General features: G+C 41.3%; 1 protein-coding gene across 3 annotated transcripts in view; it reads left to right on the top strand.

Moving 5' to 3' along the window:
• The window catches only part of USH2A (usherin), a 1,021,568-nt gene that overhangs the window by 369,700 nt on the left and 625,162 nt on the right, over positions 1-26,706 (top strand). For all 3 annotated transcript variants that reach the window (XM_056568336.1, XM_056568335.1, XM_056568334.1), the window contains 5 exons: positions 2,727-2,853; positions 3,508-3,609; positions 4,546-4,731; positions 4,814-4,944; positions 9,253-9,526. In XM_056568336.1, coding sequence (XP_056424311.1) covers positions 2,727-2,853; positions 3,508-3,609; positions 4,546-4,731; positions 4,814-4,944; positions 9,253-9,526 — 820 coding nt within the window. The remainder of the gene's footprint in view (positions 1-2,726; positions 2,854-3,507; positions 3,610-4,545; positions 4,732-4,813; positions 4,945-9,252; positions 9,527-26,706) is intronic.

Genomic DNA, 26,706 nt, shown 5'->3' with positions numbered 1-26,706 from the left:
AAGCCTATTAGTTCAATTCTAGAAGCAGTGAAGAAGCTTTTTTGTGAGTTTAACATCACTACTAAACATCACTACTAAAAGAGTTAACTAAAAGAGTTAAAGGGGTACTCCACTGCCCCATAGTTTGGCTGCCACACCCCCTCCCATAGACATGCATTGAGGGGTGTGGCGGGACGTCGCAACCCCCACGCAGCCGCACACAACGTTCGGAACAAAATGTTCCGAATGCTGGGGCAGTGGAGTGCCCCTTTAATTCAGGATTAGAAAATTTTTTTTTTTTTCAAAGAAACAGCGCCACTCTGGTCCATAAGTTGTGGCTGGTTTTGCCGTTCTTTTAAAGAATTAGGAGAATGGGTCTGAGCTGCAAACAAAAGCGCAGTAAAAATCCAGACTCTTTTTACAAATCCTACACAAACCCTACATAAAACCTGATACTGTAGGGAAGTAAAGGTCTCCAGCTCCAATGCTCAGGATAGGAGAAGCAAAAGAAAGTAAAGTTCTCTAGGTCCAATGTAAAATTTTTATCTGGACCTAATAAATCTTGAGGTTTTTTTTTATATAGACTGATTCTGGAGACATTTACTTCCATTTGCTGCTACTATCCACCAGGAATTATCTCGAATGGCATCCCATGCTCTCCTCCACTCAAACATTACCCCCTGGGTCCTTGGATAATAGTATGCTCAGAGGCATAACTTGTAGCTTCTGGGCCCCGATACAAATTTTATAACAAGACCCCATGTACCAATTATAATACTGGTCTCCAATGGGGCAGATGTGCTTCGGGCCCCCAGTGCTACTGCAACCTCTGCTACCTCTATAGCTACGTCCCTGGGTATGCTTAAAACTGACTTTTGCTTGTTTCACTGAAAGTGTCCTTGGGATGGGCGCCGTCAATATCTGATAGGTCTGGTGCTGACACCTTGAACCATGACCGTTCGGCAGAGCAGACGCAACTGGATGTTGCACATGTGGGATAAGGGTGAGGGCGGTAGATCACACCTCTTTATGAGATAAAAGAAACACTTACACAAACATATAGGCCCAGATTTATCAAAAAGAGGGATTTTCCCCCAGCAACCAATCAAAGCTCAGCTAACGAGCTCTGGTAAAGTGAAATCACTCAATTTTTTCTCTCACACAGTTTGATAAATCTGGCCCATAGTTCAGAAAAAAAGACCTGGTGCTTCAGCACCCCCTCTCCCCCTTCTCCTACTTCCTCTTACCTTCTCTTCCTCATTTTCTATTTATTTTACTGTGGATAGATATTTTGGTGACGGTGTTTTATAACATTAACAAAAATGTGCAGATAGGGTAAGGAAACTATGGGCTGTTGAGCAGTGAGAATTTGCCTTGCATCGCTGTGGTTCTGCGTTCAAATCCAACCAAGGATAACAACAGGATGGAGTTTGGATTTGCTTTCTATGTTAGCGAGGGTTTCTTTGAGTTTTCCCCAACACTCGTAAAACAAAACTGATAGGTTAATGTTAAATTCAATTTGTGAGCCCCATTGAGGCCTAACTTAAGACACCCCCCCCCCACCACCACTATTATGCAGATCTAAGGGTCCATTCACACCACAATTCTTTAATACGATGACCGGTTCTGTCTGTGAGATGTGAAAACCTGGCGCTCCCGTATGCCAGCCAGACCTGGCCCCCTTCTCATTAATTTGAATGATAACCAACAGAGAGGTGATGGAAAAATGCAATGCACTCACCTAGTAGTTATCATGTTTTATTCTTATATGAAGCTGGATATCCACTCGTGATGGGAGAAACAAATCCACAAGTAGGTAAGCGGTGCGGCGGGGAGGCATGCAGGGGGGGGGGGGGGGGGGTGGAGACATTAGTCTGTTTAACAGGAGCTTCTTCCAGCCTCTATCTTTGATACCCAACTTCATATAAGAATAAAACATGAAGATAACTACTGGGTGAGTGCATAGAGTTTTTTCCATTACCTCTCTGGTGGTTACCTAATGGTGGACTTTGCATACACATGCAGTAGCACTCCCAGCCAGGTATAGTGGTTATACCATACACCTGCCGATCACAGTGTATCACATCTTGCAGTGCCTAGGCTATCTTTCATATTGCCATTCATTTGAATGAGCTGACCAGAGTCAGATAGTGACTCCGGTCGGCTCATTTTTGCCCCATATCCGGTTTTGTGACCAGACTGAAAACCGTGGTATACTACGGTTTTCAGTCTGATCACAAAACCGGATAGTGACTCCGGTTGGCTCATTCAAATGAATGAGATGTGGACTGGGTCCGGCTGGGATACGGTAGCGCGCGGTCTTCACATCTTCCAGCCAAATCCAGTCACCGTATTAAAGAATCGTGGTGTGAATGGAGACCAAAGGGGGCTACTAAACTGAGAGGTTCCAAGCTGCAGGACCAGATAAAGCTGCATATATGGACTCACCAATGTACTTAGAAAAATATTTGAGCAGATCTTTGGGGTTCCTGTAGCTCACTATTGATCATACATTGAGGTCCTGTGAACAGGCCAAGTGTAGTTAAGGAAAATCTATTTATTGTACCCTGTTCCTATTTATAAAGCTCTCTCTAATTTTCTTCTCTTGAGGTTTTGTCTCATATGAGGAAAAGTTCCATACTGTATATCTGTATACAATGAAATAAGAATACATGTATATTACGTGTGTGTATATGTATATATATATGTATATATATATATATATATATATTTTTTTTTTTTTTAAGGATTCGGCAGTGGCAGTAACTCCCACGAATGACAAAAACAGGCTTTACAATGACGGCAACTGGCATCAGATCATTGTTACAAGAAATGGAGCTTCAGGAACTATAACTGTGGATGAAGAATATTCAGGTAGGTCAAAAAAATTATATTCAAAAGAGAGGTGCTAAATCTTGACCATGTGAGTTATTGGTTGAGATTAGTTACAGGGATGATATTCTGCCTGGTCACTGGTTTCCTATAATGTTCACTGATGCCACTGAAGTCCCAGCATGAGGAACATGGTTTAACATCTATTCTCACTGTTTTCAGTGCCCATTTTGATATGTACCAGGAAATCTTCCGTTATATACGGTAAACATGTCCACATGGCTTCTCAACCATATACATAAAAAACTCATTTATTGCATGGTATATGTATGACAAATGGCACTATGTGACATCCATCATTTAGTATATGTCGGGAAATTCCCTTGTCATATAACTCAGACAAACATTGCAAAACACAGTGTTCAAGTAGCCAGTGGAGTCCAAAAAAAATCCCACAGTTACATTGGTTGCAGTGTATGAGTCTAAGGCTTCTGTGAATTCAACTCTACCAAGACACTAAAGCTTGCAAGTGACTAAAACATGACGTACAGCTTGGAATTTGTGGGAATTTTTTTTGGGGGGATTGCTTCCTATTACTATCGATCTATAAAGAAGGATCCCAGATAATAATTTTTGTATTGTTTAGGCACGAATGTAGAATTCTGTAATACTGACCTTTATAATCTCCTTTTCAAGGCTCTACGTCAGGCCCAGGCAGTGGCACGGTTATTGGTGAAAATACCGGTGTGTTTGTTGGAGGCCTTCCTGCAAACTTCTCTGTCAAAAGAAAAGACGTTGGTAAAAAAAAAAATAAAATCATTGCTCCCTTCTATCCTGTTTTTAGTTCTTCCTATTATCCTTTCTTCCATTTCCTGAATTTTTCCCTTTCTCCTTCCTCCCTTCCTTTCTTTTCTTCCTTCCTATCTCCCTTCCTTCTTTCCCTCTTTCTTTCCTTCTTATCTTCCTTCCCTCCTGCTTTCTTTTCTCCCTTCCTCCCTTCCTTATTTGTTTTTTCTTTTTTCCTTCCTCCCTACCTCCCTTCTTCCTTTCTTCCTTCCTTCCTTCATTCCTTCCTTCCTTCATTTCTTCCTTCCTTCCTTCCTTCCTTCATCTTTCTTTAGTTCTCTTTCCTCACTTCCTTTCTCCCTATATCCCTTCTTCTCTATCTCTCTTATCTTATTTTTCATCCTACATTTCTCCATTCTTCCTGTTTTTCCTTTCCTTCTTTTTCATTTTCAGCCATGCCTCTCTTCTTTTTTTTCTCTTTCCTCTCTGCTTCCCTCTTCTTTATTCCTCCTTTCCTCCCTTCTTTTCTCTCTTTGTTCCTCTCCCCCCCCCCCTTTGTTTTTATCTAATTTCCTTATTTTTCATCCTACATTCCTCTATTTGTCCCGTTTCTCCTTTCTTGGTCCCTCCTTTTTCCCTTCCTATCCTCCCTCCCTTTCAGTTTTCTCTCAAGTCCCCCCATACTTTCCTCCTTCTTTTCTCTATTTGCCCCCCCTCCTGACTTCCTTGCTACTTGCCTCCCTCTCTTTGTTTTTATCTAATCTCCATATTTTTTTATCCTATATTCCCCCATTTGTCCCATTTCTCTTTTCTTAGTCCCTCCTTTTTCTCTTCCAACCCTCCCCTCCTTTTGTTTTCCCCTGAATCCTCTCCCATACTTTCCTCCTCCTCTTCCTCCCTTCTTATGTTCTTCTCACCTTCTTCTTCTCTTTCTTTTTCCTATCTCAGGTGACACACAAATAATCCAGAAGGGTTTTATTGGCTGCCTTGGTGACGTATTCATACAGAAAAGTGACAGTCCCGAGGAATGGCAGCTCCTAGACTGGGATAAAGCTGAAGAACATAATAATGTTTATGAGAAATGGGAGGGATGTCCAGAGTCTCCTGAGGAGGGTGCACATTTTTTAGGCTTTGGTAATATCTTTGGTCTATTCTGATTGTTCTTACTTAATATATTTTTGTGTTTACTATTAAGATTTTATTTTTATTATTTTAGGCTTCCTTGAACTGGATGCTTCTGTATTTCCTGGTCACACAGAAAATGAAATATCATTTAGGTTCAAAACTGACCAGCTGAGGGGCCTCCTGCTTTTCATATACAATACAGATGGACCAGATTATATCCTGGTATGTACATATGTATCTTGTGACATTAGTGCTCTCCAGGTATGTGCACCCTTGATCAGGACCAGCAGTAGTGATGTGTGAATTTTAACAACCTAAGGTTGTCACTTCTACTCCATCAGGGCACATACCCTCCTTTTGGGGAATAAGCCAAGCTCTATGGGAAGAAGTCTTCTGTGTTTGAAACTTTTGGCCAATAGTTGGAGGAAAGATTTTTAATTCAGACAAGATACAAAAGCTAGCTTTTATTAAGAATTGTTCTCAGAAAGTTCTTAGAATACTTTTTATATAAATTTTTTTATAATTTTTTGTCCCTCACCCGTTATCATTGATCATATATGGCCAATTTTAACTACTGTAATAGCCAAAAAGGACTAAAATTGACATAGCTTTGGTTGCAAAATTATTGTTTATCAGACGATCATTCACTCAACTATGGTCTATTTAATGAACCATTAACCAACCTCAACCTATCTAATGTAGCTGACCGCCAAGGTGTTTAAGATTTTGACGAGACACCAATTTCACCAAATTCATCAAAATGATGCATGCATCATAATAAATTTCACATAACTTACTATATACTGTAGATTAGATATGGCACAACAGAAAGAAGGGGACAGACACTTCAAGTTCCTCCAACTTGAATGCAACAGTAGGCAATGGCTTGGCGTTATACAACTGACAGTCTTGTTGGTTTCCACTTTGAAGCACAATTGCATGGTGCCAATGGGTTACCATGACAAGACGATTGCCTAAGAAATTCATCAGGTAACTGCAAATTATGCCATGCCTAACACTGGCAGATAATAATGCTTTTGAATACTAAGTACTGAAAAACATTATTGGTACGATCAGGAAATCACAGCCTGAAGGCCCCTAGTGGGTCTTGGAAAAACTGTTAAAGGCGTACTGTAGTGAAATACAACGTATCCCTTATCCACAGAATAAGGAATAAATTATAGATTGCGTGGGGGGTCCAACCGCTGGGACCCCCCGTGATGTCTTGCAAGGCGTCCTGGCAGTCTGCAGGAAGGGGGCGTGCCGACACCCCTGCAGGGGCCCGTCAGCAGGGGATCGGTGTGTACAGGGGATCAGCATGCCCCCTTCCTGTGGACTGCTGGGGCGCTGCACAGGAGATATATTACTCTGACCCTGCCCGATCTATAACTTATCCCCTATGCTGTGGACAGGGGGTAAGTTGTATTTCACTACAGTACTCCTTTAACTGAATAGGGGTCCGATGAGTGATAATGGCAGCCTCCTTATCTGCTCAATGCCACTCTCCAGGGAACTTCTTGTATAGTCTGCCATCAGGCCGGCTATACAAGTTGATCACCAATTAAACCGATCAGTTCTATGCCATTGCATAGCACTGAACAATGATAGCAATTTAAATACTGCTAAAACTAGTCCCATCTGGGACCATGAAATCACCCCATTTTCCAGAAAAAAAATGAATATACATATATGGCATCACCGCATAAGGAAATATCAGAACTATTAAAATAGAATGTTAATGATCTTGTACAGTAAACGGCGTAAATTTAAGAAAATACCAAAGTGCAAAATTGATGATTTTTTGTCACATCTCATCCTATAAGAAAATGGAATCAAAAGTGATCAAAAAGTCACAAATATGCAAAAGGGATAAGTGATAAAAGCTAGAGATTAGGGCACAAAAAATGAGCCCTCATACAGCCCTGTATACAGAATCATAGGAAAGTTATAGGGATCAGAATAGGGGGATTTTAAGCTAACTAATTTTCTAACGAATAAGCCCGTGACGTCATGGCCATGCCCCTCAATGCAAGCCTATGGGAGGGGACATGACAGCCGTCAGTCCCCCTCCCATAGACTTGCATTGAGGGGACGCGGCCGTGAAATCATGAGTGGGGTGCGGCTGTGACATCACGAGCCTCTGCCCTGCATCCCCATTTATCCAGCATGCACTGGATGTCTGGGATGCCCCAGCCGAGATTGCGGGGGGGCCTAACGGCGGGACCTCCGCAATCAGAAATCTTATGCCCTATCCTTTGAATAAGAGATAAGATGTCTAGGGGCGGAATACCCCTTTAAGCAATACAGGAACAGGCAAACATGTAACCATGGGGATCATGCCAGTTTTACCTAAACGTGCACCATGTAAAAACAAAACCCTCAAATGTTGCAGAATTGTGGAAGTTTTTAGAATTTCCCTCCTAAATAATAATTTTTTTTAGTAAGGGGCAAAACAGGAAACACGTAAATTAAAATTGGCTGTGTTCTTGAGGGGTTAATCTTAAAAAAGCCTTCAGCACCATACAGAAGAAATATTTTGGTGTAAGATCAAGTTGTCTTAAATTTTTCGAATGCCTGTCAACAAAAGAAAACCACAGAAAATATGTCAGAGGGCAAAAATAGATCTGTCCGAATTGAAAAATATCAAAACCACAGTATTTTTCATGCCACGGAGCCGTGGTTTTATATTTTGCATCCTATTAATTAAAGTAAGTGGCACATAATAATGTGAATGTACTGCAGATAAAGGCCGGTGTAAATCTTCCATAGAATCATGAATAATATCACCTTTGCCCTTGTGGTCATTTCTCTGATGAGCGCTTTATTTAATGAATAAGGGGAATCTATGGGCCTGTAATGTCTCCTCCCTCTAATGGACCATATATTCAAGATAAAGTTTAGTTTGTAGTTCACCAGGAGGACAAAACTTCTATTGTAACATCGTTTTTTTGTTTGTTTTTTAAATAACAACTTCGTTATTGCTTCTTAATGCCCTATGACATCCATGCCATAACAGAGTTTTGGGGGTGTCCATCTACATCCCTGTGGTCCCTAACCCTTGTTACTGATTTGCACTTGGCAGGCCAATACTGAGCCTCTGCTACCTGGGAGCTGGGGTAAATATCTGTGGCAGTGCCACCCAACAAATCATCCGGGGTATGGATGTGGGCTCCCGTTGGGAACATCTTTGAGAAAATAGTAAGAGACAATGCTAACTTGATACTAACTTTATATTGCATAAAGGAAAAAAAACAATGCATAACGTCACAAACAGTAAGTTATGGTAAAGCACAATATCTGAAAATACTATTTAATTTTCGCCCTAGCAGCCATTGGGTACCTTCAGTTGGTGCAAACCTGTGTGATCTGTGTAGTGTGATAGGCAACAGGCATCTGAGGAGGGAGTTCACCCCCCCCCCCCTTCCCCCACTGTGGTGACTACAGTAGAGCACACTTTCATCATACAATGAGTGGCGGCTGAGCCTTCATTAAAGGGGTACTCCACCCCTAGACATCTTATCCCCTATCCAAAGGATAGGGGATAAGATGTCTGATCACGGGGACCCCCGCTGGGTACCCCCGCAATATAGCACACAGCACCCACCTGTTACTGCTCCGGAAGCACTGGAGGGTCTGGCTCCCGACCACGGGGATGGAAGATCGTGATGTCACGACTCCGCCCCCATTTTATGTCACGCCCTGCCCCCTTAATGCAAGTCTATGTAACGCCCCCTCCCATAGACTTGCATTGAGGAGGAGGGGCAAGATGTCACACGGGAGCGGAGTCGTGACGTCACGATCTTCCATCCCAGTGGTCGGGAGCCAGACCCTCCAGTGCTTCAGGAGCAGTAACAGGTGGGTGTTGCGTGCTATATTGCGGGGGTCCCCAGCGGCGGGAACCCCGCGATCAGTCATCCTATCCCCTTTCCCTTTGGATAGGGGATAAGATGTCTAGGGGTGGAATACCCCTTTAAGTCCTTGGCGTTATCAATCAAGAGACAGCAGATGATGCTTAATCCTGATTGCATAATTGTGGCCGGCTTCTTAATTCTGCAGGTAACATCAAAAATCTGCCTTGGCACCAGAGAGAGGAATAATCTGAGGCTTATGAAGAGCAGTGCACGCCAACAGACCGTTATGACAACAGGAGTCTAAGTGACAGTCAGTCAGTGCACAGACTCAGCCCAGCCAATTGCCAACCAAACCAGGAATGGAGCAGTGTTACAGGCTGTACTCAGTGTTAGGTACTATCTACTAGGGCTTCTCCTAAATAGAGTTTATCCTCCCCTCCCACTGCCCCTTGTAATAACAGCCTTAACCCAAATAAAGCCCAAGGAAGATGCACCCTTAAGATGATAAAAAATAGTATAACACCCTTTTAAATTACTTTACCCAAGTAGACAACTCAGGATCTTGTATATCATTGTATATCAAATGTTTGTTTTTTTACACTACAGTATTATACTGTTAACAAATTTTATGCAAACTTTGTATTAAATAACAGTATTACCCATGTTTCCTTTCTTGCAGGTTCAGGTAGATAATGGGAACCTTACTGTAAAATATAAAAGTCATTCTTCACTGTTACAAATCAATCTTTGGGCCGGACTTTCATACTGCGATGGCCAATGGAACCACATGTCAATGAAAACAGAGGCTGAACATTTCTATGTACGGCTCAATAACTTGATAGAACGGATGGATGAGCCTGAAGCTCTTGAGATAAGGGTTAATTCTCCCATCTACATTGGAGGAGTCCCAGATCATGTACAAACCTTATTCCCAGAACTTCATATGCAACAAGGTAAGATTATGGAATGTAGAAAAAGTTTTGCCATTTTGAGCAGTAACTTTAAAGAAGGTCCCCGAATTTGTATTCTAGTAAGTCACTGCCATGAAGCATGTCTTACTATTCTCTTCTATTTCCAGAATGTATTTCCCTTGTGGAAACCACCATTGTTTCCCCTTGAGATATCACCTGATTGCAAGGGGTGAAAAAGCAGCTTTATTCCAAATGAGAGTTGGTTTTTCAAGATTTTTAACACTGATGGCCTAGGCTACCAATCAGTGGGTGGTCTAAGCGTCTGCACTGTTCTCTGCTGTACCATGTGCTGCCACAAACAGATGTATGGTGCTTTGCCAGTGTAAAGTAATTAGAAGATCCTCAGGGGCATAACTTGAGAAGGATGGGCATTATGGCGCGTTTCTGCAAGTCCCCCCACCCAACACCCCCCACCCCCAATGTTCTATTGATCAGGCACAGTCACAGAATACACAATACCATTCCATCCGGTGACTCACAGGTGACATCTGCACGTCTATAGACATTCTATTCCTTTTTTTCTCCAGTTGGGCCAGACTGCCATGATGAATTATCCCATAGATAATACTCATACATCTTTGGCCCATCATTTCTGCAGCCAACTCCCTCCCCCATAGCAACAGAACCCCTACCATTGATACTGCCAAAACTATGCCTGGTGCTGCCCCATGTGTTCCCATGACTGTACTTACAGCATTGATCAATAACACTAAATACTGAATAAATCAATACCCCAATATTGCCAAATAAAACGAAGCCTAAGAAGGGGATAGAGATAGATAACATTTGGTACAAAACTAGAAAATGGGCTGGAATTTAATTCATACTTAATCAGACCAAAAGATCCTCCCTTCATACACTCCTCCCATTACTCTCTCCCTTAGTCTGCTGCTCATGGACACACCTCTCTCACATAGACTGCTGCTCATGGACACACCTCTCTCACATAGACTGCTGCTCATGGACACACCTCTCTCACAGAGACTGCTGCTCATGGACACACCTCTCTCACATAGACTGCTGCTCATGGACACACCTCTCTCACATAGACTGCTGCTCATGGACACACCTCTCTCACATAGACTGCTGATCATGGACACACCTCTCTCACATAGACTGCTGCTCATGGACACACCTCTCTCACATAGACTGCTGCTCATGGTCACCCTTCTCTCACATAGACTGATGCTCGTGGTCCCCCTTCTCTCCCATAGACTGCTGCTCATGGACACACCTCTCTCACATAGACTGATGCTCTTGGTCCCCCTTCTCTCCCATAGACTGATGCTCATGGTCACCCTTCTCTCACATAGACTGCTGATCATGGTCACACCTCGCTCACAAAGACGCTCACTCATGGCATTTCTCTCTGCTACTCATGATTCTCCTTTCTTACATATTCTGCTGATCATGGTTCCCCTCTCTTACATAGACTGCTGCTCATAACTCCTCTCTCTTACATATACTGCCACTCATGGCCCCTGTCTCAAATATAATGCAGCTTATGGCCCCCTCTCATGTAAAATATTGTTTGTGGCCCCTTTTCTTAGACAAATGCTTACTGTACCCCTCCCCATATAGCTTGTGCTCAGCCCTCTCCAAATGTGGTTTTACACCCCTCTCCCTTTTTACCTCTTCCTCTTGTTATTTTCTTCCTACTCAGCTGTGCTCTCTGCTTATAACATCATCAAAGGTCCTTCGGAGAACTGCTCTTACTCCCTGTACACAGGATAGTGTTTGATAGCAGGGGGTCTGACAATTGGAACCCCCTGCAATATATCCTGTACGGGGCCCAGCTACTATTTCATCCTTGGCATGCTCCGGTTCCCACCATCAGAGACAAGTGTAAGTGAAGGCCTGATTAGCCAGTCATCAACTGAGGTGGGACATCACTACAACTGGTGATTTACGGAGTGGGCCGTCACTTGCGTTTGTCTTGACAATTGTGGGCTTCCGATCAGACACTTAACCCATATCCTGTGGATAGGAGATATGTTCAGTTGCCTGGAGTACCTCTTAAAGCCTCTAGCAGATTATTGTCACTCTTTAGCTTCAACAAGAGCTCAAGTACCTTTGATGACATCATCAAAGCTCCTTAAAGGGGTACTCCGGTGGAAACCTTTTTTATTTTTTATTTTTTTTAATCAACTGGTGCCAGAAAGTTAAACAGATTTGTAAATTACTTCACAATACTTAATCCTTCTAGTAGTTTTTAGAGGCTGTATACTACATTCTTTTCTTTTTGGATTTCTCTTCTATCATGACCACAATGACCTCTGCTGTCCATTTTAGGAACTGTCCAGAGCAGGAGAAAATCCCCATATCAAACATATGGTGCTCTGGACAGTTCCTAAAATGGACAGCAGAGGTCAGCAGAGAGCACTGTGGTCGTGACAGAAGAGAAATCAAAAAAGAAAAGCATTTCCTTTGTAGTATACACCCCCTAAAAAGTACTTTAAGGATTAAGATTTTTTAATAGAAGTAATTTACAAATCTGTTTAACTCTCTGGCACCAGTTGATTAAAAAAAAAAAGTTTTCCACCGGAGTCCCCCTTTAAGCTTATAATGCTGATGGGCTTTGTGTATTTTTGCCAGGATATGTGCAATATCACAGCAATAAAATCCAGGCCCATAACAGCTGCAGTGGTGGTAGTTCCTATAGTGGTGGAAAAACCCTTTAATGCAATTATTCATAGTTATTTGAGAAACTCTAAAAAGGGGTTGTCTCATCTGGACCATAAGAATGTCATAGAATGAGCTTCCTGTTGAGACCCGCTTATAGAAGCCAGAGTGAAGAGCCAATGACTGTCACTCTGGTGGACCTAGCCTGTCCGTGTATTATTATAAAAAAAAAAGAAAAGAAAAAAAGCTCCAAAGCCACCACACTACCTGGATATATATTGTAAACCATCCTGCCTGATATGTATGGTTCTGTGGCCCCTGTTGTCTTCTTTCGCTGCGTGATATTCTTTGTTATCCTTCTCTCCTTTTCAGCATGACTACTACATTTCCTGGCAACCATTGCAGCTCTCTTCTCACTGTCATCTAACTCCCCATAGCTCCTTCTCCGAGATCAGCCCCCACCCTCCTTTGCAGTGAGCAGAGAGATACAGTGTCTGATTGGCAAAGGCTGCACACACCTCCCAGTTTAAGGGAAAATTAATCCTCAGAGCAAGGAGGAAACCACAAGGTCTGCGTCTCTGAGGAGGATGGGGGCTGCTTTCAGAGATGGATTTGGACAGACACACTGCAGATGGCTGGATGACGTATTTTCTTCACTCCCTGCATGTTAATGAAAGCTGAAAGTATTAAGATTTTTTAATAGAAGTAATTTACAAATCTGTTTAACTTTCTGGAGCCAGTTGATATATAAAAAAAAGTTTTTTCCTGGAATACCCCTTTAACTAGGATGGGCTATAGGTTCAGTTCCCCGGAGTAATCCTTTAAACGGTCCGGCTTCTATTTGATTGGTTACATGTAAGGCTGCACAACGTTTTTGTCATACAGTTCCCGTATACGGTTTCAATTTGAAAACCGTATGGAACTGTATGAAAAAAATGTATGCATTGACTTTGCATTGCAAACCGTATGCCAAACAGGTGTGTTGGTTTTGCGCATTTTACGGTTTTGTCTGTTTTTTTTCCCATACCAAAACCGTAGTCTACTACATTTTTTTTTTCTCTAGGTGAAAAACCGTATTGCAACCATATGCGGTTGTTTTTAACATGAGAGTCAATGAGAACTGTATGTGCATACGGTTCCATCGGGTTTGCATAATACAGTTTTTGAGTTTGCACAACAAAAATGGATTCAATGGAACAAGTGAAACTTTATTTAACATTAAAAGACAAAATTATAACTGCATACATTTTTTTTTTTATCAAATCGTGTGCAACCATATGCAACCGTATATGCGTTTCCAAACCGCATATGGTTTAAAATGGAATACGGTTTCATTTTTGGAACACACTGTTGCATACAGTTTCATACGGTTTGACGACATATGTTAGTGCAAAAAAAAAAAAAAAAAGAATAGGAAACAGTATTGCAAAAACGTGATGTGAATGCAGCCTAATACTAAACGGCATTTTCAGGGGATCACTAGAGGCTATCACAGTATTTCCAAACCAGTGTGCCTCCAGCTGTTGCATAACTACAACTCATAACCAAAAAACAAAGAGACCAACGATACTAATAATATTTCAAAAAGGTATGACAATCTTTATTAGACAAAATAATTGGAAATGAAAAAATACCTAAAAAAACTACCTGTCATATACCCACAAGCCAGGAACACCAAGCACCAACACCCCAACGCACGTTTCGGGTATGGGCTTCGTCAGGTATATGACAGGTAGTTTTTTTAGGTATTTTTTCATTTCCAATTTTTGGGTTTCCATTTTGTCTATAATACTGTATTGCTGCTCCCTATCTTATATTTATGTATGTTAGATGTTATATCTACATTGTACTATACTAGGAATCTGCAGTTTTGTCAGTTATATATCGTACATGCTCTTTACTGAATACCTACATTACCCATACCAGATTCACTGGCACTTGTTGTCTCCTGCCCAAGGTTATCCTCTGCCTTTTTAATCATTTTAATTGTTTGTCTTATTTTGTCTAATAAAGATTGTCATACCTTTTTGAAATATTATTAGTATCGTGGGTCTCTTTGTTTTTTGGTTATATATTGGTACCCCTGGGACCTACATAAGGCGCTTAAATGTTTGCCATGTAGTTGTTTGGCTAAACTATAACTACAACTCCCAGCATGCCCGGACAGCCGAAGGCTGTTCGGGCATGCTGGGAGTTGTAGCTTTGCAACAGCTGGAGTCACACTGGTTAGGAAAAAGTGGAATATCGTATAAGGCTCACATTGAGTTTTGCAGTGTATGTTGGAGCTATATATGGAATATTTGCTCATATATAAACCCAGACATATGCCACTGTATATATATATATATATATATATATATATATATATATATATGTATATATATGTGTGTGTGTGTATATATATATATATATATATATATATATATATATATATTTAGCTAATTTCTTATCAAGATTGCAGATGAGTAATTTACATTCAGTCTGGTTGTAATTCTCAGTGTAACAAGTTCCCTATGACAATGCCCCATCTCCTAATCCACCATCCAGATTGATGTAGTCTGAGGGCTGCATGTACAATGAATGCTATTAGAGAGGGGATTCTCCAGGGAGGGCTACCAAAATCTGTTATCATGTGAAAACTACAGAGAGCCTTATTGAAATACATGATCTCCATACAGCTCCCCCGAGGCCTCTGTCTACATCATAATTTGCTTCTTATTACTTAGTCTTCACGACCTGAGAACTTTTCAAAGAGACAGAAAATGCTGAGACGGCGATTATTTTTTTTTACTCTTTGTGAAGGATATGTTCCTACATTTTGAAAGTCAATCTTTATTGTTATTTTTTTTTATTGGTTGGAAATCAAAAGGAATATTATTGTATTTAACCAAATGGAATGTACAGATGTAAGAATGTATAATGGTTTGGTCTATCTAAATCTTTATCTATCTATCTATCTATCTATCTCTCAATTTCTCAAAGAATCATATCTATTTGTTTAGCTATCTATTTAACTATATATCTAAATGTCTCTATCTATCTATCTATCTATTTCATATCTATATATCTCATCCATTTATTTTTCTCTCACATCTATGCCATTCATATCTATCTCATATCTATCTATCTCTTATATAAATATATCTATCTGGATGCTTTGTGAGCGGACATGCGCTCTAGTAGCTCTCGCTACCCTGCCGCCATTAACCCTGAAAACTCACCCTTCCCTGCCGGTCTTCTTGCTTTCAGTCCCTCCGGGGCGCAGGATCGTGGGGTGCGGCTGTGGTTACGGCTCTGGTGGTTCTAAGTGGTGTGGGCGGTCTCCAGTGGCTGCGGCCTGTGGTGCTGGGCGGTGGAGTGTGGTGGAGTGTGGTGGAGGTCCGGAGCTGGGGAGGGCTGGTGCCAGAGATCCTCTGCAAACCGGGCTGTGTGGCTGTGAGCTGTGGAGGGGCCTCTCCTGAATCTCCTCTGTTTCTCGACCCTTGGCCATCCTGAAGAACGGGTGCCATCTTCGGCCTTCGGGGGCAGGGCCATTTTCCCTGGTGGCCATAGCTGCTCCCGCCCGAGGGAAGGAGAGGCTGCTGACGTCACACTGGGAGACTGGGCTGGAGCCTTCTGCATCTCCCTGCTCCTCCCTGCTGGCTCCTGGTGCCCCCAAGGGGTTGCTGAGTGAGTAGCTCTGTGCCCTGGCTGGGGCCCTGCCTGAACTTGTGGTGCTCTCATTGGGAGAGATTTATCAAAACCTGTGCAGAGGAAAACTTGCCCAGTTGCCCATAGCAACCAATCAGATCGCTTCTTTCATTTTTCACAGGCCTTCATAAAAATGAAAGAAGAAAGCTGATTGGTTGCTATGGGCAACTGGGCAAGTTTTCCTCTTCTGTCTTCTAAGGACTGCCTATCCACTGAGGTACCTCTTACTGCCTGAAATATATCCCTAGTGACTTTCTACTTGCTCTCTGTTGGGCCCTGGCCTGCTGGGACTTGTGGTACTCTCATTGCCGTCTGTGGACTGCCTAGCCCTCTAAGGTGCCCCCTACTGCCTGCCCTATCTAACTAGTTCTTCTCTACCTGCTCTCTGTGTGGCCCTGGCCTGATGGGACTCATGGTGCTTCCGTTGCCTTCTGTGCACTGCCTCATCCACTGGGGTGCCTCCCCCCCCCCGCCTGCTCTATACACCTAGTGCCCCTCTACCTGCTATCTGTGTGGCCCTGGTCTGCTGGGACTGGCGGTGCCTAAGGACTGATATATCTATAGAGGTGACCTGCACTCCTTGCACTGTGTTTCTAGTGCCTTTCTACCTGCTCTTTGCGTGGCCCTGTCAACCATGGGTGGCCCCCGTGGTAGTCACAGGAGTAAAAAATCCAAACAATATGCTGAAGCCTTGCGGTCGACCTCTGATGAGGAAGCCTCTGATGATGATGGGTCCTCCTGTTCCGGTGGCCCTTCTCAACGGGATCCTGGTGCTCAGACCCCACTTGCTACCAAAGTTTCTGTGCAGGCGGCAAAAGCCCTGAGCCAGTTCTCCAGACCTCAGAACCGTCCTAGGGGTGATTCTCCTGATCTGCCTCTGTCACTGTTTGAGGGGTCTCCGACTCCCCAGCAGCAACAGTCCCCTGACAGGCCTGTCTATTATTCTACAGCTATGGACCATCAGTTCTCTGAGCTATTGGCTGCCTTTACCTCCTGTCAATCCATTATGGTGACTAAAGTAGATGAACTGCGGTAGGAGTTTGTTATTCTGCGACATGAGACTCAAAAGATACTCTACGCTGAAGGATATTGTCCATCCCTTGCCGGAGCGGATTAACTCTCTACAACACCAGGTTATGGGAGTTTTGAGCTGTATGGATGATATAGAGAACCGCTTGAGGGGCAATAATATTCGTCTTGTGGGCCTTCCTGAAAAGGAATGATCCTGTGTTATTCCTTGAAACATGGCTGAAGGAGATTCTTCCAGTGGACACCTTCTCTCCTCATTTCTCCGTTGAACAGGCTCACTAGGCCTACTCCTCCCAGGGGTCCTCCTCGCCCCTTCCTGGCCAAACTTAGACACTTCAAGGACAGGGATGCTGTTCTTCATGCAGTTCGACTCAAAGGGGAGTTCATTTGCGATGGGAGCAGAGTGTCTTTCTACCCTAACTTTTCCATGGCGACCGTCAGCAGCGGGTGCAGTTCACTGAGGTCCAATCGAAGTTTCGTGCCAAGGACTACCGCTACTCGATACTGTATCCAGCTCATCTGAGATTGGTGGACGGGGCCTCTACTAAGTTCTTCACCACTCCGACTGAGGCCCTTCATTTGGTTGATGCAGCCCTCCCTGTCAGACCTTCCGGATTGAACTTTCCTGGACTGTCCTGTTCATGGCTGCTCTACCACATTGTCTCTTATATAGCTGTTAGGGAGTTAGGTTTCCTTAGGGACTCCATAGGTTCCAGCTCTCCGAAGGCCTCTCTGGGTAGTATTCTTAGTTACCGGCATTTTAGCTTGTGGTGGGAGAGTTCTTGTACTTGTAGTTTAGGTGGTTTACTTGGTGTCTCCTCGACGCCCTGCAGTAGTTGTATGTAGGGTATAGGTCTGCACTGTCTTAGTGCATAGATGTTATTGTGGTGTCCCGGTACTGCATCTTATAGCCAGAGTCCCTAGGACGTACGGATCCCTGTTGTGTAGCCTACCCCTTGTCGCCTCTATTCCAACTAATAGCCTAGTAATTTATGTAAGGGTGATGTAAATATAGTAATATATGTAAATAAATGGTTAATTACCGGTTCCATAGCATTGCAGGACCTGCAGGTCACGTGACTAGGTAAACTCTATGGTATTCTGCTTAAGGACCTTTGGAGGCCTGGTGACGGATGCAATTCCATTACTCTGTGTAATGGTGAGTGACAAATGTTCTGACCAATCGGATTCACCCCACCCCCTGCCCATATAAGGGAGCGGCGGCCATGTTTTCTCTCTCTTGTTCCTGGGCTGTCAAACGAGAAGGATCTGCGCAGCAACTATCGCAGTGAGTTAGGCCCGAGCCTTGTTGCAACAGCTGAGTAATTCAGAATAGAGAGTGTATCAATCCCCAGACACTCTGCAGCATCACCGGACCTAATATAACCCCTAAATCCGGATCTGCAAATATCTACCCTAAATTCAGAGACTTTCTAAATAGCTCAAGGTCCGCAACAACTGTCAGTCACTGAGCACTATAAGGACTGTTTGTATAAGACTGTTACTGTGCCTTGGATGTACCGCAAGCAATTAAGTAAAGTTGTTCAAGTTCAATCTCCTTGTGGACTTTCAGTCATTTCATGCACCTACCGTTACTGGGAAAGGCGGCGATAGGCCGGAGCATTACCTCAGCATACCAGCCCTCATCCTGGCGTCACGAACTATAGGGTTAACATTAACCCCTCATATACCGATATCATACCACCACTACCATACACCCCCCCAAGGGCTACCACATTATACTATTTCCCGTTTAGTGTCAGACAGGGAATTCTTGGGAATGTTTTGGTTGTGCTTTGTTGAATTTGTTTATTTGTTTTATGTCTGTGGCCTGTCTGTGTTTATATGGGTTGTGTGTGGTGTGTGTGGTCCTGGTGCTCTTTCCTTCCTTGTCCATGTCCTCCTTTGCTCCTTCCTGCTTTTCTCTATGGTTACCTTTCGTGACGGGGACCCTTAAGGTTGTTAGTTGGAATGTCCGGGGGCTTAACTCCAAGTTTAAGAGGGCATTATGTATGTATTTGTGAAACGTCAGTCTCCTCACATTATCTGTTCACAGGAAAACCATATTACGGCCAGAAGGTTCTTGCCCTGAAACGGGCGTGGATACCGCGGCGCTATCATGCCTCCTTTTCTAATTATGGTAGGGGTGTCTCTGTTTTACTTACTAAGTCCTTGCCATTGATTGTTTCCCAGACAGCCTGCGACCATTTTGGGAGGTTTGTCATATTGCACTGTTCTATGGGTTCCTACACCTTTGTTCTTGTCTACGTTTATGTGCTCCCTCCATTTCAGGTCTCTGTGTTGGAGTTGATTACTAACAAATTGCTGTCTTTTCCCTCTGACCCTGTCCTTTTTATAGGTGATTTCAATGTGGCTCCTGATCCTGTGCTCGATCACATCACTGCTGCTGACCCTTGCTCCTCCACCTTTAACACTTGTCGCCTGGCATTGGGCCTGACTGACCTCTGGAGATGGAAGTATCCGAATGCATATTCCTTTTACTCAGCGGCCTATAGGTCCTTCTCTCGCATTGGTTTTGCTCTGGTGTCCAAGGACCTCCTCCAGGCGATAAGAGATGTTTCCTACAACACTGGGGGGATCTCAGACCACTCGGCGGTACTGGTAGTTCTCAACCTAGGTCCTAGTCCCCCTTCCCCCATTTGGCACATGCACCCTGGCTGGTTACAGGCCAAGGCTGTTGTGGAGGCTCTGGGGGTCGCCCATACTGAGTACTGGGAGCATAATGCTTCTTATCCTGACCCTTTAGTTCAATGGGATGCATACAAGGCCACAATCAGGGGTGCCTTTCTAGTGGGTGTAGTGGGCCAATGGAAAATTAGGTCCGCTATAGAGTGTAAGTTGCTGCAGGAGGTGAGTGTTTTGGAGGCAGCATATATTAGAGATCCCTCTTCTGATAACAAAAGGGCGTGGGCCAAGGCTCAGAGGTCTTTGTTGGTGGTTCAGAAGGATATAGTCCAGTTACAGTTGGTGGATAGGAAAGCTGCTCTTTTTGAGTTTGGGGATAAGAACGGGAAGCTGTTGACCTATTTAGCAAGGGCTAGTTGTCCTGCTGCCTCTATCCCTTGTATTAGAGGTGGGGATGGTTCTGTGGTGTCTGACCCCATTTGATTAATTCTGTCTTCAGGGACTTTTACTCCTCCTTGTATTCTGCCCCTCCTAGGCCCTGTCAGGGGGGAAATTGTGTGTTTCTTACAGGAGCTATTCCTTCGCAAGCTTAGTTGTGCTCAGGCGGAGGTGCTGGACCCCGATTCTGTGCTTGGAGTCGGTTATTATATGATTGCCCTAGGGCCCGCATTCGCACAAACTTGGATGCTTCTGCTCCCTTCCTCCTGGGTCATGGGATGAGGCAGGGGTGCCCGCTATCTCCATTTCTTTTTGCCCTTGCGGTGGAGCCTTTGGCAGCGGCTATCCGTAAAGACCCTTCTATCTGTGGCATCTATTGTAGAGAAGGTTTCCCTTTATGCGGATGACACGTTAGTGTACTTGGCGGATGCTGAAGGTTCTCTCCTGTCTTTAATCAACCTACTGGACCGGTTTGGTTTGATTTCCGGCTTACTGGAAAACTGGGCTAAGTCCTCTTTAATGGCGCTTTCACCCGGGGTTCTTCTCCCCTCCTCTCTTCCGGCCGTGGTGCTACTGGTCTCCCGCATTAGATACCTGGGGTGGAGGTTACTGCATCCCTGACGAACTATCTCTCCCTGAATTTGGATCCGCTCTTATGCTCCACTGTGGAGCAGTTAATTTCCTGGTCCTCGCTCCTTCTGTCCCTAGCTGGCAGGATCAATATCTTTAAAATGATTTACCTTCCTAAATCCCTTTACATTTTTCATTTAGCCCCTCTGACTATGTGGTGCTCTGGGATCCTTCTATTGGCAGGGAAAGCCTCCCAGACTTGGTCGGGCTCCTCCCCAGGCTCCCAAACGACATGGCGACTTAGCCGCCCCTCATGTATATAACTATTTTCTTGCCTCCCAACTGGTCTATACAGTGTGGTGGATCGACCTGGATCTGTCAAACTCGGCAATTGCCCTGGCTGGAGCACTTACGGGTTCACATGAAGCTCTCACTAACTTACTCTACAGGTATCACTCTCCCTCCTCTTTTTTTCTTCCCTGCAAACTACAGTTATAGTGTGGTCCATTGTAATCGAGCAAATTTCCACAGCATCTGGTATTTCCTAGAGCACTCTTGTGGGGGAATGTACATTTTTTTCACCTGGTTGGGTTACAGGAGGCCGGCTTTTGGGGTTCTAATGGAGTCAAATTTGTGATACACTTGTTTGAAGAGGATCAGGTTTTCTTATCCTTTTCGGACATGAAGGAACGTTATAGCATCCCTGAAATGCCTTTTACAGGTATCTTGGCTTAGACATGAGGTTCAGGCGCAGTTTGTCTCCCTGATGTTTACTCCTGCATTTTCTGAAGTGGAGCTTCTTTTCTAAACACCTTACTCAGTTTTATGCTCTACTCCAGTCGCTAGGGCCTAGCCCTTTCTCACAAGCCTTTCATAAATGGGTGGCTGATGTCCCGGATTTGTCGGAATGTCAGTGGAAGGAGGTTGAATTTTCCTATTACTCCACTGTAGTTAGTAGTAGAGATATGTTGATCCAATCTAGATATGTCTTGAAGTTGCATTATACTCCTGCTAAACTAAAGCGTATTGGTGTTTCCCAGTCTGATCTGTGTTCTTCAGAGGTTGGTACCTTTTGCATGCTGTTTGGGAGTGTCCTGTTATCACCTCCTTTTGGAGGGAGGTGATGGGGCTTCTGGCCGATAATCTGGACTTCCCTTTTCTACTCTTCCTTACTGCTGATGGATGTTTTTATATGTATTGCTCCCTGTCATTATGGTGGAGTCGGTCTCTGGGACCTGCGGAGGCTATTGTTTATGTTTACCTTTGTTGGTAATGTTTGTTAATTAAAATGCAAAACTAAATAAATACTTAAAAAAAAATATATATATATATATATATATATATATATATATATACATGTCAAATATCTATAATTCTATCTATATATCTATGTATCTATCTGTCGTCTGTTAGCTATGCATTTATTTAGCAATCTATCTAGCTATCCATTACAATTGTCATGCTCTACAGGCGCCCTGGGCTCAGCGCTTGCACCTATTTCCTATGTTATAAATGTATGGAATAATCCAGTAAATACCAGCTCCCCATGCTGGACTATTACAGTACGGTGGGGTGCAAGAAGGCATTACAAAGTACCTGTCTCCAAATAAACTGTTCTAAACTAACTCAGGCTATGTTCCCTAGCTACTCCTTACACCACTCCAGCCCTTTAAAAAAAAATTCAGAGCTTTAGAAAGCTGTGTATCTTACCATTCTTCTTGCTCACATAGCGCAATCTCCCATGACATGGGATGATGCATGACATCACTGAAGCCTGCTGGGGGACAACTTCCACCCTCACAGACCTCAGACTCTGTGCATGTTTCAGTCTGTGTTGCTATCAGTGAGGCTCTCCTGCAGCTTTCAGTCTGTGCAGCTTTCTGTGAGAATCTGTGGAGCTTTCACTTTCTGTGCAGCTGTCAATCAAGCTCAGTGCAGAGAAACTCTTCCTGAGTTTGGACTCCTGCCGGGTTAGGCGGAGACGAAACTCACGGTATTAATTGTGGCAGGGAACAGTGGCAGGCCACCTAGTGGCCGTTTTTTGTATTACAATTTAAACATATTTATCTTGATAATTTTAAAAGCAAGTGAATAGGAAAGTGTCTGCTAATTACACAAGGAACACTATATTAAAAGTTTTAATTATTAAGTGACAGGTACTCTTTAAGAAAACTGTATTACTGTATATAAAAGTTTTCTCTAAATGGTCACTGTAACTACATCCTTCCTTCCTTCCTCCTTTATCCCTCCTTGTCTCCCCCAGAATCCTGTCCTCTTCTTTCCTTCTACTCTTCCTTCTTTCTTTACCCTCCTTCTCTCCCTTCTTTCCTCTATTATTCCTGCCCAGCTCTTGTTCTTTCTCCTCTTCTAACTTCTTTCTTTTCTTACTTGCTTCCAGTCTATGTTGTTTGTCCTAATTAAATATGTTATTGAATATCTGTTTTTCTTAAACTACACACGTTACTAGAACTATTACAGATAAGGAGGCCCAGAATTCGCCTACTTTCTGCGTAATATGACATTCTTTGTTGTGTTGTATGACTGGCACATTATATCATGTGTGCTGTCTGTCTGGCACATTATACTATATGCAGTATGACTAATACATTATACTATATGCAGTATGACTAATACATTATACTATATGCAGTATGACTAATACATTATAATATGTGCAGTATGACTAATACATTATACTATGTGCAGTATGACTAATACATTATACTATATGCAGTATGACTGATACATTATACTATGTGCTGTATGACTAATACATTATACTATGTGCAGTATGACTAATACATTATACTATGTGCAGTATGACTAATACATTATATTATGTGCAGTATGACTAATACATTATACTATGTGCAGTATGACTAATACATTATACTATGTGCAGTATGACTGATACATTATACTATGTGCTGTATGACTAATACATTATACTATATGCTGTATGACTACTACATTATACTATGTGCAGTATGACTAATACATTATACTATGTGCAGTATGACTAATACATTATACCATGTGCTGTATGACTAATACATTATACTATGTGCAGTATGACTAATACATTAAACAATGTGCAGTATGACTAATACACTATACTATGTGCAGTATGACTAATACATTATACTATGTGCAGTATGATTAATACATTATACTATGTGCAGTATGACTAATACATTATACTATGTGCAGTATGACTAATACATTATACTATGTGCAGTATGACTAATACATTATACTATGTGCAGTATGACTAATACATTATACTATATGCTGTATGACTAATACATTATAATATGTGCAGTATGACTAATACATTATACTATGTGCAGTATGACTAATACATTATACCATGTGCTGTATGACTAATACATTATACTATGTGCAGTATGACTAATACATTAAACAATGTGCAGTATGACTAATACATTATACTATGTGCAGTATGACTAATACATTATACTATGTGCAGTATGACTAATACATTATACTATGTGCAGTATGACTAATACATTATACTAGATGCAGTATGACTAATACATTATACTATGTGCAGTATGACTAATACATTATACTATGTGCTGTATGACTAATACATTATATTATGTGCAGTATGACTAATACATTATACCATGTGCTGTATGACTAATACATTATACTATGTGCAGTATGACTAATACATTAAACAATGTGCAGTATGACTAATACATTATACTATATGCAGTATGACTAATACATTATACTATGTGCAGTATGACTAATACATTATACTATGTGCAGTATGACTAATACATTATACTAGATGCAGTATGACTAATACATTATACTATGTGCAGTATGACTAATACATTATACTATGTGCTGTATGACTAATACATTATATTATGTGCAGTATGACTAATACATTATACTATGTGCAGTATGACTGATATATTATATTATGTGCAGTATGACTGATACATTACACTATGTGCAGTATGACTAATACATTATACTATATGCAGTATGACTAATACATTATACTATGTGCAGTATGACTGATACATTACACTATGTGCAGTATGACTAATACATTATACTATGTGCAGTATGACTAATACATTATACTATGTGCAGTATGACTGATACATTACACTATGTGCAATATGACTAATACATTATACTATGTGCAGTATGACTGATACATTACACTATGTGCAGTATGACTAATACATTATACTATATGCACTATGACTAATACATTATACTATGTGCAGTATGACTAATACATTATACTATGTGCAGTATGACTAATACATTTTACTATGTGCTGTATGACTAATACATTATACTATGTGCAGTATGATTAATACATTATACTATGTGCTGTATGACTAATACATTATACTATGTGCAGTATGACTAATACATTAAACAATGTGCAGTATGACTAATACATTATACTATGTGCTGTATGACTAATACATTATACTATGTGCTGTATGACTAATACATTAAACAATGTGCAGTATGACTAATACATTATACTATGTGCAGTATGATTAATACATTATACTATGTGCAGTATGACTAATACATTATACTATGTGCAGTATGACTAATACATTATACTATGTGCAGTATGACTAATACATTATACTATATGCAGTATGACTAATACATTATACTATGTGCAGTATGACTAATACATTATACTATGTGCAGTATGACTAATACATTATACTATGTGCAGTATGACTGATACATTATACTATGTGCAGTATGACTGATACATTATACTATGTGCAGTATGACTAATACATTATACTATGTGCAGTATGACTAATACATTATACTATGTGCAGTATGACTAATACATTATACTATGTGCAGTATGACTAATACATTATACTATGTGCAGTATGACTAATACATTTTACTATGTGCTGTATGACTAATACATTATACTATGTGCAGTATGACTAATACATTATACTATGTGCAGTATGACTAATACATTATACTATGTGAAGTATGACTAATACATTATACTATGTGCAGTATGACTAATACATTATACTATGTGCAGTATGACTAATACATTATATTATGTGCAGTATGACTAATACATTATACTATATGCAGTATGACTAATACATTATACTATGTGCAGTATGACTAATACATTATACTATGTGCAGTATGACTAATACATTATATTATGTGCAGTATGACTAATACATTATACTATGTGCAGTATGACTAATACATTATACTATGTGCAGTATGACTAATACATTATATTATGTGCAGTATGACTAATACATTATATTATGTGCAGTATGACTAATACATTATACTATGTGCAGTATGACTAATACATTATACTATGTGCAGTATGACTAATACATTATATTATGTGCAGTATGACTAATACATTATATTATGTGCAGTATGACTAATACATTATACTATGTGCAGTATGACTAATACATTATACTATGTGCAGTATGACTAATATATTATACTATGTGCAGTATGACTAATACATTATACTATATGCACTATGACTAATACATTATACTATGTGCAGTATGACTAATACATTATACTATGTGCAGTATGACTAATACATTATACTATATGCAGTATGACGAATACATTATACTATGTGCAGTAAGACTAATACATTATACTATGTGCTGTATGACTAATACATTATACTATATGCAGTATGACTAATACATTACACTATGTGCAGTATGACTAATACATTATACTATATGCAGTATGACTAATACATTATACTATGTGCAGTATGACTAATACATTATACTATGTGCTGTATGACTAATACATTATACTATATGCAGTATGACTAATACATTACACTATGTGCAGTATGACTAATACATTATACTATATGCAGTATGACTAATACATTATACTATGTGCAGTATGACTAATACATTATACTATGTGCAGTATGACTAATACATTATACTATATGGAGTATGACTAATACATTATACTATATGCAGTATGACTAATACATTATAATATGTGCTGTATGATTAATACATTATACTATATGCAGTATGACTAATACATTATACTATATGCAGTATGACTAATACATTATACTATGTGCAGTATGACTAATACATTAT

This window comes from Hyla sarda, chromosome 3 (genome assembly GCF_029499605.1).
Source record: "Hyla sarda isolate aHylSar1 chromosome 3, aHylSar1.hap1, whole genome shotgun sequence".
Classification (NCBI taxonomy): Eukaryota; Metazoa; Chordata; class Amphibia; order Anura; family Hylidae; genus Hyla; species Hyla sarda.
This window is presented reverse-complemented; position numbering and strand designations above follow the sequence as displayed.